General features: G+C 45.7%; 1 protein-coding gene across 1 annotated transcript in view; it reads left to right on the plus strand.

Moving 5' to 3' along the window:
* Nucleotides 1-20,380, plus strand: part of XPNPEP1 (X-prolyl aminopeptidase 1) — a 33,285-nt gene that overhangs the window by 5,890 nt on the left and 7,015 nt on the right. The window contains exons 3-14 of the mRNA XM_054382645.1: nucleotides 2,561-2,624; nucleotides 4,291-4,395; nucleotides 4,676-4,768; nucleotides 5,707-5,850; nucleotides 6,233-6,328; nucleotides 8,561-8,642; nucleotides 9,532-9,742; nucleotides 15,647-15,736; nucleotides 16,994-17,044; nucleotides 18,131-18,189; nucleotides 18,817-18,894; nucleotides 19,430-19,501. Coding sequence (XP_054238620.1) covers nucleotides 2,561-2,624; nucleotides 4,291-4,395; nucleotides 4,676-4,768; nucleotides 5,707-5,850; nucleotides 6,233-6,328; nucleotides 8,561-8,642; nucleotides 9,532-9,742; nucleotides 15,647-15,736; nucleotides 16,994-17,044; nucleotides 18,131-18,189; nucleotides 18,817-18,894; nucleotides 19,430-19,501 — 1,145 coding nt within the window. The remainder of the gene's footprint in view (nucleotides 1-2,560; nucleotides 2,625-4,290; nucleotides 4,396-4,675; nucleotides 4,769-5,706; nucleotides 5,851-6,232; nucleotides 6,329-8,560; nucleotides 8,643-9,531; nucleotides 9,743-15,646; nucleotides 15,737-16,993; nucleotides 17,045-18,130; nucleotides 18,190-18,816; nucleotides 18,895-19,429; nucleotides 19,502-20,380) is intronic.

Genomic DNA, 20,380 nt, shown 5'->3' on the forward strand with positions numbered 1-20,380 from the left:
CAGGGACATACCTTGTTCTGACTGTGCTGTGTCCTGTACTTTGTGTGGCGTACGCAGGTGTTTCCCTGTAATTTTAGCTCGTGCAGAGCACGGGCTCATCTTTGCACAGGGGGGGTTGCTGCATGGGACAGAACAGGTGGGTGTGCAAGAGTTCAGACTGACAGATGAATGAACTATCTTCCCCTTCAGATCCCGCATACTCCCTTTTAAATCTCATCTGTATCATGGTAAACTCTTAAAATACTGCCTGGATTTGTCTGTGAATGGGACAGCATGAGCTATTTCCCACATAATCAAGGTCTTAGTTAATTTAGGTCAGCCCTTTTACCAGATCTAGAACTGATAGGCTTCTTTTCTTCCTTTTAGATTAAAAAAATAAAATAATTTGTTTTAATCCATTTCTTTGTTCTGTGCTGTAAATGCAGTAGCTCAGTGCTAACCCTTCCTATAAACTGCCAGTCTGCATGAGCAGATTAGGCTACAGTCTCTGCTGTGTTGGTCAAGGAAAGGGAAGCAAAACCATTGGTCTGATTTGAGGTGTGCTTAGTGACACCCATACTGGGAAATTTCCAACATCTCCTTTAGGTGTTGGACCCTCGGAGGTCATGTCCCAGCTTTGAGCTGAGAAGTGTAGGATATGGGGAGCAGTAGCAGTCAACAGGCTGAAGAGTTGTTTGGAGATGTGGAAATAGGGAAGGTTTGGCATCACTCTGCCTTTACTGTTCTCTCTTGCTGCTTTGAGATGGGCAGCCAGGGAAATGGGCGCTTGATTCTGTTCCCCAAAACAACTTTGTCCTCTCTATCTGCTAATGTCACTCTCATTATTTTAAAGGAAATTAGAGGTGATGGCAGTGCTGTGGTGGGCCAAGGCAGATCCACCCCAGCAGCTAGAGATGTGCAGAGGACTCCTAAGGTCTCCTGACCTTTCTCCTCCCCACAGCTGCTGAGCATATGCCACAGTCCTGTCAGGTCTGTGGGGCTGGACAGGAAGAGGCACGGGGAACTGGACTGGCTGAGCTAAAGGCACCCATAATCTCAGTATCCACTCTATTTCTGCCAACTTACATTAGTGTTTGGATAAAATAGGGGATTTCTTGGAAGCATATCCCAGGAATCTTCCCCTGGCAATCAGGAGAAAAGCTACTTAGCCAAATCCTCTCTTTGACCATGGGTTTTACTGTCCCAAGGCTCACTTTCAGAATGTTAGTGCTGAGTGGTTGGTAGTTGCTGCTTAGGGTGGCTCCCCAGGAGGGGAGAGACATACCTGTTCTGGAGGGGTTTTGACTATGGGGTGATTGGAAATAGAGTTGTTCCTAGGTGCTGCAATTTGTACTTCTCATTCACTCCATTGCTTTCAGTCCTCTGCCTTCTTTAGAGCAGTGAAGAGTAACAGATTTGAAGGGAGTGTTTTCTAACAGTCAGATGATTTAAAAATAGCCTTGACCAAAGACAAGAAAATGCAGTGTGTATCACAGTAAGAACTAAAACTGACCAAGAACTGGGCTGTGATTTCTCAGCTCAGTCCATAAAATGTTTCTTTTGCCATAGCACAGCTTGATGCAGCAAAACTTTATGGGCAGAAAAAGAGACTTTGGCTTCAGATCATTCGAAGGTACAAATCCAGGGGATCAAACATCAACACTGTCAGCCTGGATTAAGCTGATTTGCTGAGTTGTACTAATTAATCAACAGGCCTACTGAGCAGTTCTGACCTCTGAACTTGCCAGGATGGAATCCCATAAAAATGTTGTGTGGGCCATTTCAAGGTACAGTTTTTCTTTTTAGTTTTGGCAGCTCCCATGGATGTCAGATATCTGTGCATTCCCAGGCTCTTCTGTAATGCTGCCAGCAGTTGTGTCCATGAACACAAGTTGTGATGGGTTTGGGTTGAGGATGGACTAGTGGTCTTTGATTCCCTATCACCCATCAAAACATGGTCTGGTGGTTTCTGGGGTAGTTGGGTTTTGAGTAGACAGGGAAGAAGTGAGAGGATCAGCACCTAATTAAGCATGATCCTAAGAGTCAAAGTTCTAACAGTTTTACCAGCTTGATGATTTCCTTATAATGTCATTGTTGTGGGAAAGAAGGTCTTAAAGGAATTCTTACAACAGCCAGTGAATGGACTCCACTGGAGATAGTGAGTTTTACAGATTTTATGCACTGATTACTCTCCTCTCCGAGATCAAGGGGTGCTTCTAGTTTCTCTTCCTTTCACATTGCAGCTTCAAAGGCAGCATTTGTTTGTTGCCCAAAGGGGAGGCTGAGTGTGAAATAAACATCTGCAAACTCTGAAGCACTTCACTGTTTACAGACGTTTGTGGGAGAAAAGTGCTGCAGCTTAAAGAAAAAAAAAAAAAGAACCCAGTTGGACATAAATGCAATATAATCACAGATGATTAAATGTTCCAGCGAAGTAGAGCTTAGGATTTTTTAACTCATTTTGTTCTCTCTGTGGTGTCCTTTAGGAGAAAAAGCTTATCTCATCAAGTATTTCTCATCAGCTGATCTTTTTTTTTTTTTCCCCTGCTGATATAAATAATTGCTGCCTTTTGTTTTCTAGAGTGAGTACATGGCACCCTGTGATTGCAGACGGGCGTTCATCTCTGGATTTGATGGCTCTGCAGGTACCTTTCCAGAACTTGGGTTCTTGCTAATGTATTAATTCCCCAGTAGAGAAACAGTCTTATTCATGGTGTAGAAGCAAAAAGGAAAAGGAGCCCTATCCAGCCTGTTTGAACTGTTTTCTTCCCATTTCAGTGTCTGCAGTATTCTGTCTTGGCTACCCACTGGAATTATGTAATGACAGAGCAACAACAAGTTTTCAGAAAATGTATGACCCCTGAATGAACCTCTCATAAAGTAAAATCCTGTTAACTCTTTACTGTGGTGCTTGTAATCTGTGGTACTGCCATTTCATGTGCAGCCAGTAGGAACAGATCTTTACATTGCCTGTTTGGGCTGGGTGAAGAGTAGGTGGACTTCAGCTAGCCTTTCTGTTTAAACAGAGCCAGGGCCAGAAACGCTCCATTTGGAAACTGAACACTGTGGAAAAGTTTGCTTATCTTGCCGAGACAGGATGTTTTCTTGGCTGTAGGATAGGTCTGTGTTTCAGGAGACCTAGTTTTTACCCTAACTGTGCCCTAAGCTCTGCAACTTACTCTGCTATGTGATTACTGGAGAGTCACTTTAGTCTTCTGAGGTCTTTCCCCTCGCCCCAGTTGTAAACTGGTTTAATAAATACTGCTACCTATGTGTTTGGAGGGTCCATTCATCAGTTCCTATGAACTACTCTGGGACCTCATGTGGAAGGTGATAAATCCAGGGCTGTGGGCTGCTGTTAATGGGTAACATGAATCCTATATTAATTTCACACCTTCTGCATGACCTCTTCATAACCTTCCTCTCTATTTTGAGCCCTGTGCTCCCAGCCTAGCGCTCAGCGAATCAGTGATGTTTCACGTAGGGGCTCACCTTGTGGTCTTGTTTCATCTTTAGAAGTTGAAGCAGCTTAAAATGGGCCTCATTTTGGGGGGAGTTTGGTAGAAGACAGTTCATATTTGGAAACTGCTCTGCTAATCTGGAGGCAGAGGGTATAGTCAAGGTGCACAGACTCAGAAAAGTTGGATTCAGTTTCTGTTTGTGCTATGGTTGGTATTTTTTTCCTCTCACCAAGGGCTAGGCAGCTATAGCACCCTGCTGAGATATCATTGCCCCTCAGCTGTCTGCTTGTGTCCCTCCATCTGGAATCAGGAACAGGACAGATACTGAAACCAGCAGGAGTTCTATGTTCATATTTCATGTTCAGCCATATCTACTAGAGCTGTAATATTTGGGAAAGGGGTGCAGCTGACAGCAATGCCTACCTCTGCTAGCCTAGTAACAGCTGGTTTTGTGGATGGCTAGAGCCCAGGCTTCCTTCCCTTAAGAGGATGTGATTGAAACTGGGGATGTACAATATGTATTGCTGTGACAACAGCCAAGTGAAGACTACAGTCTCTGGCACGGGGGTTTGGAAAGCCCTGGTTCCACGGACTGGCTGAGGTATGCTTAAGTTCATTCACCTGAGGCAGTTCATTAGGCTGCATCCTTGTGCATACTGTCTCTGATCTGGAAGGTCAGAATGCAGGGGAAACTGAGTATCTCTGCTGAAACTGGACTGACTTCTGAGCAGTGAGCAGAGCTGCCTTTTAGGGTATTGGAGCACATTCCAAACAGGCCTTCTGCTGTCTGTGTCTCTGTGTGGTGGCTCCCCACCTCTAAGTCACCTCATCTTTCTGCCTCCCTGCCTAGGTACTGCCATAGTAACTGACCAGCATGCAGCCATGTGGACAGATGGACGCTACTTCCTGCAAGCTGCACATCAAATGGATAACAACTGGACACTCATGAGAATGGGTATGCAGGAGGCTGGGATACTGCTCCACTGATAAACAGAGAATAACCACAGGCTACTTGGTGCCTTTGCACACATTGCAGCTTGGGCTGTAGGTATACCTCATCATGTGGGGGCTTAGGGACTTCTTTGATACATTGCTACTTCTGCTTTAGTGTCCTGTGACTCTTCTTGGGTCAGGTAGATGCATCTGATGTGTTAGCTTGGACTTTTTGGGTAATGTGGGAATGCTTCAGTTTGACTGCTTCTTTGAACTTCTTTTGTTTCTCAAAATTTGTGTAGGTCTGAAAGATACACCAACTCAGGAGGACTGGCTAGTGAGTGTCCTCCCAGAAGGCTCGAAGGTGGGAGTGGACCCATTCATTATTCCAGCTGGTTGGTTTTATTTTATTTTATAATTGTAGATTGGACAACTAGATTTTACTTCTCTGGCTAATCTGTTGTGTGTTGCTATGTAGCTTACTATGTTGCAGTCCAGATGAGGTGGTGGATTTAAACGTTGATGAAAAACAGGTTGGGGTTTGAATTTTAGGCATGCGTCATGAGAGCTCCACTGCATTGTGTTGACTCTGAAACACAAGGGATGAGGAATATTCTCTGGGCTTGCAGTGACCTTACCTGAAAAGCAGAGCCTTGATCCAGCAGAGATTCCAAGATCTTTTGTTTGTGCCTGTGGCTTGTCATGGACACTTTGGTACAAAGTTGCTGCATGCCATGTCCAGTGTGTGAGCCAGAAGACCCAGGCAAAACTCACACCATTACTCTCGCTCAGTGGTCTTGGCCTCTCTGCAGCTTCCTCTGTAAGAAGCACCTTCCTGGAGATTTACCATTTATATCAGATGAATGAGTATCCATCTACTCATGATTCAGAACATGGTGCCCAGACCAAAGGTCACTGGGGAAACATTTGCTTGATTCAGATGAGCTAAAGATCAGTTTTGTGGCTGTGTGGAAGCCTGTCTCATCTAGCTTAGATCTAGCATATAGTTCTGCACTAGGGTAGAGGACATGCTTACAGCGGTCTCATGTGGCTTCTTCTGGTGACTTCTGTCTCTTATCTGAAGCACTTCTTCTGCTCAAACATGAGACTGGGGCTGGGAGGTGTTGTATCTGCTGCTGGCTGTAGTGGCTGCGTTTGTGGAACTGTAATTGCAATAGGTTTTGCTTTGTTTTTTAAGGAAATGGGAAGAAGGAGAGGATGGAAAGAAATGCAGTGACTCAGATTCTTGAGTTTGCCCTCTTCGAATGGGAACATTGTTGAAGCAGTGTGTGTCCTTTAAAGCCATCACTCTTGACTCTTTTCCCTTTGGCAGACCAGTGGAAGAATATGTCCAAAGCCTTGAGAAGTGCTGGCCACAACCTTGTGCCTGTCAAAGAGAACCTGATTGATACAATCTGGACAGACTGTCCTCAGCGCCCCTGCAAGCCTCTCATCCCACTCGACCTGAGTTACACAGGTGAGAAGCTAACTCCCAACAGACAGGAACTGTTTCTACTGCCCTATCCCTCTTTGCTTTCCTCTTACAAAGCAGTGAAAGAAACATTGCTGCAGTGCAATGTGATCCACTATGAAAAGGTCAAGAAGGTGAGTGGATTTCAGCTAATGACCCCATCTTCCTCAAAACTCCAAGTAACCATTTGCTAGAGGTTAGATAGCTTCCAAACAAATCCATGGATGTCTGGAAGGCAGTTCATTTATATAGTTCCTATCAGTTACTAGAAAGGAGTGAAGAGCATAAGCACAGTGTGCTTTGGGTACCTCCAAAGTCCAGTGTGTTGATTTGTTTCATCATCCCCAGTAAAGTTTGTGACTGTATCTTTTCATATTATGTTTTTCAGGGGTCAGCTGGAGAGACAAAATTGTAGCCCTCCGTGCAAAAATGGCTGAGAGGAAAGTCCTGTGGTTTGTGGTAACAGCCTTGGATGAAGTAGCATGTAAGTCTTCACATCTCCTTTCTCCTTTCTTCTTACAAAATCAGTGTTCTTCCTGCCTTGGAAAGGAAGAACCTTGCCAGGGTGAGAGGTGCTTAAAACATTGTTTTTTAGAGGTCCTTTAACTTGTGATACCAGCGGTGATACCACATCGCAAACAGCAGGGCTGTGTTTCTGCACAGTGCCTTATTACACCAGCACAGCTCCTGAGTACATTTTTGGTAGGGGAAATGCAGCAAACCACCACCTTTGAAAAACAACCCAGGCAAAGGGAAACAAAGGTTATATATAAAGCTTGAGGCAGTTTGAAAGACAAAAAAAAAACTTGTGCAATTTTCTGGCTGTAAAATACCCTGATGCTGCCTCATCCCATGGGAAGATGGAGACTGTTTTCTGCTGTGGAGGCTGGGTTGTAAACAAAGCAATGCAACATGTGGCTTTGTATACATAAGGCAAGGGTGGGGTACACAGCATTCACAGTAATCTTCCTAATCATGACTTTGTAAGTCACTTTATCTCTTCAGTGTTTGGCAAATGCTTTGGTTAAAACAAGTCGGTCAGGGTTCAACTTGTATTTCCAGATCATTTCAACCCAGGGTCCCACTAGAGAGTGTCCTCCATGTTTTGGGCCTCAGAATGACTAGATCTCCACATCCTGGCCCTCAGCCCAGTGTGTAGGAAGGGAGAATGGCCAGAAACAGCAATGGTTTCCCTGGGACTGTTGTTATTAGTGCTTTGTACCCTTTGTGCAGAAATCACTGGTGTGCAGCCTGGTGCAGTAGGAACACAGCACTGGCAGAGTGTGAGTGCTGCTAATGTCTGTGTCCCATGTCTGGTTTAGAAAGGCAGATGTGAAGGTGGTGTGTTCTCAGCTCCAGCACTGCCAGGGCAACATCTCTGGCTTTGGGTGAAGCCAGCTTGCTGAGGTCTGTGGGCTGTCTTGGATCTGGGACACTGAGCAATGAGCTTGTTTCATTAAAGGAGTGCTTCTGAGAGTGGTGAATATGACTCTTCCCTGGGGAGGGCTGTGTGAGCAGAGATTGTTTGTCTCACCTTTTCAGGCGCATCTCCAATTAAATTAATGATAAATTGGTGTCCTGAGCTGGTTTCAGATTAAATGTCTCCAGCAAAGCCAAGCTTGGTTATAAATCAAGGGTTTTAAGATGGACCACAGGAGATCATGAGAGAAGCTGACTGCTGTATACCTAGCTGATTTCCTGTTCTAAAGGCTGAAGAGGGAGAACTTGTCTTTAATTTTATCCAATTCATTTCACTGTATTAAACTCCAGACAAGTGTTTGGTGACAGAAAGAGAGCCACAGAGAAGGCTGTTGCCTCCTTACTGCATTGGAAGTCGGCTGAGCAAGGAAGTTTGTACCCATGCAGTAAAGAGTTCTTTGTGGCTCTTTCCTGCTTTCAAGTGACCTACTCCTTCCCTGGGGAGAATCAAACTATTTTCAATTTGTGTCAGAATTTGCACAGCTCAATGAATAAAGTGCTGGGTGGGTTGTGATTTAGGACATGTCGGTTCTTTTCCCAGCTGTCCTGCTGGCTGACCTTAATGCCTTGGGTACCCTGGGGTTTTTATTTGACCCTAACATGAGGAATTTGGAGATGCTGGACATCTCTTTCCCCTCTTGACTTTTCCTGGAGTTGTGTGGGATAAAAGCTTTGTTTAAAAACAAACAAACAAACAAACAAAACAAAACAACACAACAACTAAGAGTGTGCAGTCTTACTCTGAGATTTTGAGGCACCTAAATGAGAGGCCTTTTTGGAGCATTTTAGTCTTACCCATTGTGTCTTACTGTTCCCTCAAGTATGGAAAAAGAAGGATTGGAAGGAAATGATAACTTGTAATTCTGAAGTTTTCTGGCTGTTGAGAAGTGAACTTTTGTTTCGTGGAAGAGAATAGACATGGCAAATGCTACGTTTTTTTCATATGTCCTTGTCTTTTTTATCTATATCTGCTTTCTTCCAAGCCAACCCACTGCAGAACCCCAAATGTCTTTGCCCGATGGGTGTTTGAACTGCAATTCTGGTGCCATCTGCTGGCCACAACTTAGAATTGCTGGAGAAGCAGCAGGACGTGGGACGGCTGGCTGGGAGCTGGACCCACAGCCTGCACCCGTGACGACTCATCGCTTGACTGTGTTTTGCTGAGATTAGTTTTGGCTTTCTCTAGTGTTGCAGAAGATGGACCAGGACCGTGATTCTTGGCATTCTTATTTTCCAGGGCTTTTCAACCTCCGAGGCTCTGATGTGGAGTACAACCCTGTGTTTTTTGCATACGCCGTCATAGGAATGAACACAATCAGGTGCTTGTATTCCCCTCTTCTGTCCCCCAAGATGCATTTTTTGTGGGAAAGCTGTTCTAACAAAGCATGTGTCTTTTCAAAATGCCTACACTCAGACACTTTCATGTCCTTTCTGAGCACTTTTGTCTTGTACATTAATTACTCTCCTCCCCCGATCAGAGGTAGAGAGGCAGCCAAGAGCTCTGCTGTGCTTCTCAGTACCTTGGCTGACTTGCTGGGTGACCTTGGGCATGATGGCTGACCCTTCTGTCTGTCACTATGAGATAACACAGGGGGCCCTTGGAGCCCTGAGTGAAATGGGCAAGAGCCAACTCTGGCCTGGATATTGGAAAACTTGTCGTGTCATTAATGAGTCACTGCAAAACTACAGAGGCTATGGTGACTGCCCTGTATAAGGAACCTCAGCAAGTACAAATTTTTAGAGGCATCTCCAAGCTCCTAGATAGATGCATCTGAGGTAAAAAGTAGATGGGTAAGTACAGGTTGTGTGAGAAAGTTGAGCCAAACTGTTCAGTGAAAGCAAGAACAATATGATGCTTAGAAGAACAGTAGCTTTTCCATTTCCAGATGTTGCCCTTAACATTAGAGAGTGGCCATTTTTTACCTCTGTTACTCTCATCTGCTTGAAGCACAGTGATGAGATGCAGCTGTGTTCAATGGATTATACAAGAGAAAAATGCTGTCAGCTCTTTTCAGCTGGGTGCTACATCTCCATTTCAAAGCAGGATTTAAGCTGTGTGGTTGAAACAATATAGGACGAGGTATAGCATATAATTAATGAACACCTTTCTCCCTGAAGTGACACCAGAATGGTTTCTCCCTCACTCCTTTACTCTAGCTGTTGTCAGATGTGGTCCCACTTATCTGCTCTGTCTGATGTGTTTCTCAGGCTCTTCATTGATGGTGACCGGATGATGGACCCAGCTGTGAGGGAGCACTTACAGCTTGACTCCACCCTGGAGCCTGAGTTGAAAATCCATGTGATGCCCTATGGATCTATCCTGTCAGAGCTGCAGGCCATTGGTGCAGGCCTTTCACCCAAGGAGAAAGTGTGGCTCAGTGACAAAGCCAGCTATGCTCTGACTGAGGCCATTCCCAAGGTTAGTGCAAGGGAAAATAATTTTCTTCTCTCTGCTCAGCTTGGTCAGGAATGGTATTGAGGGCAACGGGCCTCAGCAAACCATGGTGCTGGCTGGAGCTTCTGCAGAAGGGATCCAGCCATGCTGAAGTGTTGAAGGGTGGTTAATCCTGGGGTTGCTCTCGCTGGAGCTGCCCTTCCAGCTTGCTAAGCCGATTTACCCAAAGAATTGTCAGCTTAGGACAAGTGCAGTGGGAGAGGGGAGGGAGAGAGGCAGCAGGGTGAACTTGGGTCATTCTGCCCATGGCTGGAGCATCAGCCTTATGTGGACCAGCAGTAAGAGCTGGGAAACTTGGAGAAAATGAATCGGGAAAGTTGAGCACGACTTTTGTGAGGGGTCATTGGTCTTGATCTGAGTGTCTGAAGATAATTCCCCCCCTTATTTATTTCAGTGGCTTGAGGATATCAGGCAATATGCAACGTCTTGTACCGAAGACAGGAGGGACAGGGCAACAGAGTTGTTGCAGCAGGGAACCTTGTGAGGACACAGATCACCTGCAGGCACTGGTTGTCCATGCAGTGAGTCTATCTGCTCAGGGACAGCTGTAGCATCAGAATAATTTCTGTAGAGCTTTACTTGCTGTGTCTTACCCTTGTACTTCACTGTGACTGTCCAGGAGTCCTGCAGTCTGCCTAACATTCCAGCAGTCATGAAAGGATATACCTGAGGAAGGACACAGCAGCAGCTACAGACAAATAGGGCAATTTCCATGCTTCTGGTGTGCAGCTCTTGTTTGCTAGAGATCACGTTCACTGGAATGCCATCCAGTGTACAGAGATATCTAGTACCTAACAGATACTTTGAGTAAATATGGTTGAAAGTCAGGGACTGGTGAGTATTTTCCAAATGCTGCCTTGGAAGCCCAGACCCTCTGAACAGAATCTGTGCTTGTACTGGGATGCTAAACAGTTTGGGCTTCTCACCTGAGAATTACAGGTCTCGGATGAAGGGGTTGCTGGAAGAAAAACTAAGTTGTAAAAAGTATTTGGCTACAAGTCTGTGTTCACCCATCACAAGGTTTCTGCCACCACCAGACAAGCAAATATCTCCTGCCTGTTTTATGTACTGCACAGCTGTGTTGCAGGTGTGTGTAAGATACAGCCATACCCACGACAACAGGGCTAACTCATGGGGCCTGAGGGCTTTTCTGTTTACAGGCATTTTAAGAGAGGTCTCAGCTTTGTGTCTTCCAAAAGACAAAAGCCCAAGAGCAGGGTCTGTTTGTGTATTGCCAGGCTGCCAGTTTCATTCTAGCACAAATCTCATCTTAAACTCTCCAGCTTACATAGAATAAACAGCAGAAACCATGCATTATTTTTCTCCAGTGCTGACACTCACTTGCATACTTTTAATACCTTCATTGCACTTGGTGCATCAGGGGAGGTGGTAAAAACAAAACAGGTCTGGAAAGATCTGCTGCTTTGAGTGAACCCCTTTAGTGTAGGATGTGTCTCTCAGTGCCTTTGCACTGGCTTGAGGGAAACGTGCAATTTACCTTGTGTAGGTTGTCTTTTTGCTTTAAAACCCAACAAGACATCTACATAAACAAGACAGACAGATTTTTGGCCCTGCTCAGGATTAAATCTTCTGACACCATCGATCTATTTCTAGGTGCACATGGCCTCAATACAGAATACTGACATTTTACCTACTCTCATTTTGGTCAGGGTATCAGAAAGCATAGAGTCTATGAACTATTGAGAATAAATTGTTGCTCTTTTGCCTTCAGAGTAGGGTACCCCTTGCTGTAGTTGGAGTCAGCGGTCTAACACCAGTTTGGGTGTCCACCACCAGTCTACCACTACCACAAATTATTCAGTTGAGCTGTAGATGATTTACACAGAGCGTATGGTAGGTCTGGCCTAGATCAAGGAATGTAGTGAGTTGTAGTGACATTATTTATCATGTTAGCACTGGAAATTTTAGTAATTACAGTGCTGCATACCCTCTATATGCAATGGGGGAGTCCCTGCCTCAAAGAGCTCTGTGCAGTAGAAAGCAGGAGAGGAAGGACTGAAACATCTTGATTAGAAAACACTGAGAGAGTCACCAAAAGAGCCAAAGGTTTTCATATTCCTCATGCTGGATGCTTTTCTCCAGCTCTATACCACTGTACACCAGCTGAGCAACTGGCCTGGGATGCTTTGAAGAGCCCCAGTGCTGGAAGTCCATCTATTGTCTGTCTTCATCAGAGCCAGATATTGACACTGGCAAAAGTCCAGTCCATTATTAAATGCAGATCTGCAAACCCTTTATAGGTTTGCCTGCAGTTGCATGTAAGTAGGCTTTTTCACAGAAGATTAATAGGAACAATCAGTAAAAGGCAGGTCAATCTAGGAATCTGACTGTTGAGAAGATTTGTCCTGACTCTGAAACAAGGGCTTTCCTGACTTTCTTGTGGCTTCTTCAGTACTTCATTTTCTGCATAATGTAGTGTAATTGTCTTGTTGGTTTTAAGAATTTGAAAACTAGAAGCCTGTAGGATTTGTGTGCAATTGATCTGAGGATCTAGCAGACCTTTCCCATGAGTTTGAGTGCTGTTTATTGAGAATAGGAAAACAGTGTGTTGCTTGGGCTGTGCTTATGGGTAGAGCAGAGGACTGTGGTATATAAGATTTCATTTTTGATCCTTCTCTGATGCCAAGTGTGACACAATTTGTGCAAGTCACCTGTGCTGGTTTGGGGCCAGACAGATCCTCTCTTGCCCCGAAAGGGACAAAAGAATGAGACTCACACAAACGGATTGGAGAGTGATGGAAAGTTTAAATGGAAAAGCAATTGGTGAAGCTACAGAGAACTACAAACCACAAAGCATAGTGACAAAGAGTATCCCAAAGCGTACAGAACCCCTCACAGAATTCCCAAAGCTTCCCAATCCTTCCCTTCTTCCCACCTGAGGGTAAACCCAAACCCCCCAGGGCTCTTTCTGCCCCCTCCCGCTGCTAGGCAAGTCTCAGGCTGGCCAGGTCTGAGACTGCCCCCCCTCCATTCTCCTCCTGGCATTAGGCCTAGACAGGCCTAAGAGGCCTTGAGGATACTCCCCCGGCATTACCCGATAAGAGAGGACATCTCCCGTGGGAGCAGAGAGGGAAGAAAGAGGAAGAGAATGACTTTGCAGATGGCCTTATAGGGTGCAGGATTTATGGGTAGAAATACGTCGTTTCCTGTGTCCACCCCTGTGGGTGGGCACCCAGGACACCAGAGGTGTATCTCATGCGGCAGTGGCAGGGGGCACCCAGCCTAAACTGCCACATTCCACCCCTTATTTCATACCCATAATTCCTGCACCCAAAACATATCATCAAATTAGAAACAACTTTCAGATGACATGTCTGGCAAAGTCCAAGTCTCCATCTGGGCGTCCTTCCGAAAGGTCTCTCCCTCGGGCTCAGGTAACAGTTCAGTCCAGCTCTTCTCCCTCATCCTATGGAACCTCCCAGCGACGCAGAGTTCATTCTTCTGCACGGTGAACTCTTCATGGATCCGATGGAGCATCCTGGCCACCTGGAAACAACCTCATAACTTCTCAACCAAACATTTCTCCATCCACTCAAGCGGCATGTTTCCACCCCTCGGGGCAATCGAGTCTGAGCAATCAGGCTCCTCAACTCGACTCCTTCCACCCCTTGCAGGCAACAGCACGCTGAGACTTTCCAAAGCTGCACGGACCTTTCCCAAGCCCAGTGCTGACCGCTTCCAGCCGCGGCCCGAGGCTAATACGGATGCACACCACGCACAGGCACACCGCTCCCCCTGAGCGTAAGCATGCTGAGGCGTGGAGGCATCCGGCTACACAGCCCTCCCCCGGAGAGGGAGTGGCTGCACTGCAACCCACCGAGAAGAGAGGCGGAGCCAGGTGCTAGGCGCCATTTTCGGAGCGCGTCCGAAAATCAGGGGAGAGATAACAGCGAGAGCCGCCGTCACCTCTGCAGCCGCGGTACAGATCAAAACCGCCGCCACCCCTCGGGCCACAAGAGCGGCTTTTCCAGCCAAAGCTATACTCGCTCCCTGGGTCCTCGGAAGCAGCTTTTGAACTGGAGCCACCGCCCGCCTTCTTGAGTTGCGGGAGCCACCGCTCACCGCCCCGCTGCGGCTAGCCCCCACCGCCGCGGGACAAGCCGACCCTGGTCTGCTTCCGACTGTCCCTCCCCCTTCCTCGGCTCCGCGCCGCTCTACTCGCCGCTGGCGCCGCGGGGAACAAAAGGGAAAGGGACAGGCACCGCATTCTTAAGCTTTTCCCCAGTGCCTGAAGCTATAGAATCGCCGCTGCCGCTTCGGAACAGCAGGAGGGATTCCACGCCACGGCTACGCACCAGGGTGTCCCCTCGGAACCCATAAAACGCCCACACGGTCGCCCCAGCACAAAACCTTGAGCCCAGCCACCAAAAACCAACAACGCCCAGATACCATTTTAACTTTTCCACCCCTGCTCTTCTCCAATCCAATTTGCAGAGTTCAGCACAGGAACCATCCTCTGCTACCAAAAATCTGTGCTGGTTTGGGGCCAGACAGATCCTCTCTTGCCCCGAAAGGGACAAAAGAATGAGACTCACACAAACGGATTGGAGAGTGATGGAAAGTTTAAATGGAAAAGCAATTGGTGAAGCTACAGAGAACTACAAACCACAAAGCATAGTGACAAAGAGTATCCCAAAGCGTACAGAACCCCTCACAGAATTCCCAAAGCTTCCCAATCCTTCCCTTCTTCCCACCTGAGGGTAAACCCAAACCCCCCAGGGCTCTTTCTTCCCCCTCCCGCTGCTAGGCAAGTCTCAGGCTGGCCAGGTCTGAGACTGCCCCCCCTCCATTCTCCTCCTGGCATTAGGCCTAGACAGGCCTAAGAGGCCTTGAGGATACTCCCCCGGCATTACCCGATAAGAGAGGACATCTCCCGTGGGAGCAGAGAGGGAAGAAAGAGGAAGAGAATGACTTTGCAGATGGCCTTATAGGGTGCAGGATTTATGGGTAGAAATACGTCGTTTCCTGTGTCCACCCCTGTGGGTGGGCACCCAGGACACCAGAGGTGTATCTCATGCGGCAGTGGCAGGGGGCACCCAGCCTAAACTGCCACATCACCTCAGTGAATTTTTGAAGGCATGCTCAGAACCAGCTAAACATTCCTGCTAATCTAAGGACAGCAGATGACTGGGGAAGTGCACAGTGGTACAGGATCAGTTACAAGCTCCTAATGCAGGGACATCTTGTCCAGGCACAGGAAGCTTTGTCTCAAACGGCTGATGTAAGCTCTTTTCAGAAGTGGGCAGTATGCAAAGCTCAGCTTTGCAAAGACCTTTCATGATTTGTGGGGCTTTGATGTGTTGGAGCTGCTGATCATTAAGAAGTGATGATGGTCAGTGCAGGAGGAGCTAGAACCTTGAGAGCCTGCCAGGTTCAACTCCAATGCTTGGTACCTGGACTGGGTACCCTTTGTTCCCTGCTGCTTGAGAGTGACATGTAACAAGTCAAGGTGACTTTTTTAGATCTGTTTATATAACCTAAATTCCATCTTAGTCCCTGAAATTGGTGTGTCTTACTGGCCATCTCTGGGCCTTTAGTGTGCATCCACAACATGAAACTTGTTGATATATAGTATTTAGGATACCCAAACTTTCACCTTGCTTCATAACAAGCTGCTGACCCTTTAGTTCCTTGGATTTCCCTGTGGCTGTTCTTCCTTCAGTCATGGACTGTTTCTTCTCCTTTTTTCCCCCAGTGCACTTAGCTGTCTACTGGCAACCAGTATCTCACAGTGCTGAAGGTTGAGAGAGACTGCCAAAGTAAAAACTGTGGCCAGGCTGAGTTATTAAACCTGTTGGATTATGTAGTCTGGCTAATCCACAAGTAATCCCTGTCCTTCTGCTGCAGGCTTACCGGTACCTCACCCTATATACCCCCATCTGCATTGCAAAAGCTGTGAAGAACGTGGCAGAAACAGAAGGCATGAGAAGAGCACATGTAAGTGAAGCCTTCAGAGCCTCCTTGCACAGGACAAGAAGTTTGCTTTACATTTAGACAAAGAAATACTTCCCATTCAGTTTCAGTGTTGTTTTGGATTAAAAAACAGCTATGAATTTGGATGGCAGGATAAAAATGGTTTTCTGTCAGGCGTGTGCTGCTGCTGAAGCAGGGTTTTTTGCTTATTTAGCATTCCCTTGGAGTAAAGAACAACATTTACAATAATGTGAGGATGCAACCCTGCTCTGCTGGGAGACTGTGCAGACTTGAGAAGTGTTGTTTAGGGTATGGGCCCTCAAGGAGATGTCGCTTCCCCTTTGCTAGTTCTGTTGTCTTTCTCAGTTGAGTTTTCCAATTGTTATCACTTGAATAAACACAGAAATTCTTCAACACATGGTGCAAAACACAGGCCAAGATGTTCAGTGTCCTCAAAGCACTCTGTTTATCTGTCATTATCATGACACTGGAAATGGGGCTGATTTCACAGAAAGCTTTGTATTTTCCATCAAAGAAGCTGCCTGTGAAATAGGCGCATGGTGGGGCTGAAGTTTTCTTTATTTGCTGTTAATTTTCAGGCAGCAGTTTTCATAACAGAAAAAAAGTGTGCCAGCTAAGGCAGGGCTGGCAATTCAAGACTTGTCTCATATTTTCTGCTGGCTTCTTGGGATCTGCTGCATTCTATTTCAATGCTTTTCTCACCCTGCTATTTAAGGATAAATACAAATACTTGTACCGAGCAGAGGCGCTTTTTTACCTGCCTTCTGAGGACAAAATTGTGCCTTACCCTGTATGCTTGTCTCCTGCTTCTTGGCCTTGCTGCAAGCATGTAGAAAAAAGGAAGCAAAAGGGGAGTCAGCAGGCAAGAGGGAAGCCAGAAGCTGTATGACAGAGACTTGGTGCTCGTATGTCCAAACTTGTCACCAGATGTGTTCTGTGGTTACTTTCAACAATCTGTAGTGCAAGATCTTGTGTATTGAAGCCAAAGAGACTTGAAAGTCATGGGTGGGGTAAAGCCAGTGTTTGCTGAGTACTTAGTAATTCTTCACAGTAAGATACTTCCCAGCAGCAAATCTTTATCAATGTTTATTTAATTTTCCAGATACATTTCCGATACTTTTATTAATTACAGGATGCAGAACCTGGAAAGGCCTCTTAGATCATCCATTTGTGTTTCTGAGCCTTGCAGGTTGAATTCTTTTGCTTCAAACCCAGTTTTTACTAGACTTGATAAATCTATTCTCTTTTCTTTTAACATAGATTAAAGATGCTGTTGCCCTGTGTGAACTCTTTAACTGGCTGGAGAAAGAGGTATTGTATTTTTTTTTAACTGGAGATGTTATTGCTGTGTGCAATTCTTCATCAGTATAAACTTTCTGATAGTCTTTATAGTGCTTTTGCTAAAAGTGGGGAAACAGTTGTGATTTTATCTGTTTTTTGAGGCAGATTTCAATCCTCCTTTCATCCAAGGCTGAATGAATGTTTTGGAAAACATACTCCCATTAATTTTACACAGACCAAAGCCAAAGCAGGTGAGAAATGACCTGAACAGGCTTAATATGGTGTTAGTACTGTCTTGTTCTGGTTTTGTAGTGTAAATCATGAATTAATAACCACTTCGGTGCAATACTTTGGAATTACTCTCATGATAATCAGTTTTGTCTGCCAGTATGGACAAATTTGGCATTTAGGAATGAAGAGCTGCAGTCATGCTCATGTGCAGTGGAAACAGGATAGAGACAAATTGCTCATGTTTTCTCTGGCTTAGGAGTACACAGTGAAGGTGCAGAATGCCAGGGAGCATCTGTGCCACTGCATTTGCCTATGGAGATGGCTTGATGACTTCCAGAAGATGCCTTTTTACATGTCTGAGTACTTCAAGAAGTCTGCTGCAGGGGTTATGAAACCTAGCTCTTGCTCCCCTTTGCCTGTTGTCCAGTCCTGGGGAAGTTGTGTTTTAATTTATCAAGTGCCTAAAGTAAAATTTAGCATCCTTTGTTTTTCCTGCAACTGCTTCCATTTCTGATTTAAAAGCATAAAAATTCTGCTAATTCCATGGGCTGTTGGAGAGAACTCTTGAAGCTTGGTGTAACCTGTCTGTGAAGAGATGTTGCCTTGTGAGATGTTAGCTCTGTACATAACTCAGTGAAGCAAATACTGCCCTAAGTACTCCCTAGTCAGGGTTGCTGTGACTGTTTCTGCTCCCTGCTTTTCACATGCCCTACACAGTATTGCTAGGTTTTGTGTTTGTCATCCCTGAAGAATGAGAACAGAAAACCTGGAAAGAGCCCATTTCAGGACGAGGTTTAATAATGCACAGATGAGGCCCAGTGCTTAAGCATATAGCATTTTCTTTGCTTGCTGGTGTACTAATTCAACTACATCTTTGTCCACTAGGTTCCAAAGGGAACAGTGACAGAAATAATTGCTGCAGACAAAGCAGAGGAGTTTCGCAGGTAATAAGTAAATCCTCTCTGAGGATGTTTTTATCTTTTGTTTCAATTTTGTCTTTTAGAACTCCAGCTCACTTGCAGGTATATTTCACCTGAGCACAAACCATTGCTAAAAGATTTTTGGGAACACTTGAAAGAATTGGGAAAGAATTTGGTCTCTCAGGAGATAGAAGTCCCAGCCCACTGGATCGTGTCTGCTTTCCTATTGAGGTAGCCAAGAAGAGTGCTTCAGGTTAGGACACTTAAATATGAGATAGTTACTTTCTTAGGAGTTGATGTAAGAATTAGATTTTCTCCTTTTCTGATGTACATTTGTACATCAGCAGGACCTCTAAAAATGCCTTTGAGTAAATAAGTAACAAAGAACAAATTATTCAGGACATCTCTTCTGGGTGGCCTGGGTGGTGGATTTTCTGCTTGTAAGGAAAGGATAGAGAAGGAAAGCAGATTTTCACATGGCTGGGAGGAGAGCACTTTGATCTGTAGGATTCTCCTACCTGAGAGTGCTTGCCCAAATGGCTTTGAAGGCTAAGAGGAAGGATGAGATGATGTGAAATTGAGTATGGGACACTCCAGGTGCCTGGTGTGCACCTCTTCCTTGTGCTGTAGTGATCACATTTTTTCTTTCAGCCAACAGAAAGACTTTGTTGAATTGAGTTTTGCTACCATCTCAAGCACAGGTCCAAATGGAGCCATCATTCACTACACGTAAGAGAAACAACTTCTCCTTTTGTCCTTCAGCAGACACACTTGGAATGAGCTGTCTAGCTTCTTTCTGGAGTCACAACAGACTACTCCAGGGAGGCATAGTCACTGTTGTTTGCTATCTCACTTTATTCCACCTGAACTTCCATGCTTACTAAATGAAGGTCTCTCCCTGCTGTCAGCATGCATGTATTATGATGCTGATCTGCCCAGGGGCCATAGAAGAGGGCTGTTTTGGGGGTAGAAGTCTGGGAAGGACAAGTATGAAGTGCAAACTGCTCTGAAATATGTCCAGGAACAGATGTTGAGAGTTTTGCTGGAGGCAACAAAGCTATTCTCTGTACTGTAGCACTATTTACTGTAGACAAACACACTCCTCAGTGTTACCCCTGGCTCAGCATGTGTGGGATTTCCATTGCTGCCATGAGAAATCAGAGCTGACACATCCAAGCTTGCACTTAATATGTTTTCTGGACTGCAGACATGAGATGGAGTCCTTAAAACTGTGGAACAAAAAACTTTGTGTTTAATTGAACAGACCAGTTCCTGAGACCAACAGAACCTTGTCTGTGAATGAGATCTACCTCCTGGACTCAGGAGCACAGTACAAGTAAGTGAAATGAATGGTGCTGAACCTCTGCATTTTCTGCTTCCAGTGACCACCTGCAGGGTCAGCTCAGTTGCTGTAGCAAGCATGGCAGCATGTAGTTTTGAGTGCAGTGCCATTTCATGGAGAGCCTGCTCGTTGTATCTCCTCTGCATTGGTCAATGGATGAGTGATCTGTGACAGGAGGTGCCAAGCTAGGCTCAAGACAACAGCTAGGCTGCTCACAAGCCTTGTCTTGGCTAGAAGATCAGAGCTAAAAGTGTAGTTCCCGTCTGAGTCTCATTAGCAGTGTGATGGCAGCAGTACTGTATCTGGTGGGGGGTGTTTCTGTCTGTTGCAGCTCTCTCTACCTGCTGCATTGTTGTTAGAGCTGCAGGGAACAGGGATCAGGGCTGACTGCCCTGATTTTACCTTTGGCTGCCTACACAGCAGCCTGCACAGCTGAGTAAGGCACCTACCCTGCCAAGATCTGTCTGCCCCGTGGGCAGACTTGACTGATACTAAAGTCAGAACAAGGTGGGGCAAAGGAGCAGGACAGCACTGCCCTGTGGTGTGCTCTGCCTTTCCAGAGGCAGAGTTTCTTGTCCCAGTGGCCACTTGGTTCTCAGGTATGATTTTGGGAAGGTGTCAGGTCTGTTGACTCTCTTAGTGCTGTTTGGACAGTGCCATTCAATGGCCTCAATCTCTGTAGCTGTTTACTGTGTAACTCTGACTCCATGGAGAATGAAAGAAGTGATGTTTTTAACCAATGTAAATAGATGAGAAGTGGCTTGTTCAGAAAGATGCAGGACAGGCCTGGCTGCTCTTTTGAGACAAGCTTTGTCTTTAGAGCTATGCCTTTTTGTTCTTTCAGTCAGGAAGAGCTTTGAAAAGAACCATACA

The sequence above is a fragment of the Indicator indicator genome, chromosome 7 (genome assembly GCF_027791375.1).
Source record: "Indicator indicator isolate 239-I01 chromosome 7, UM_Iind_1.1, whole genome shotgun sequence".
Classification (NCBI taxonomy): domain Eukaryota; kingdom Metazoa; phylum Chordata; class Aves; order Piciformes; family Indicatoridae; genus Indicator; species Indicator indicator.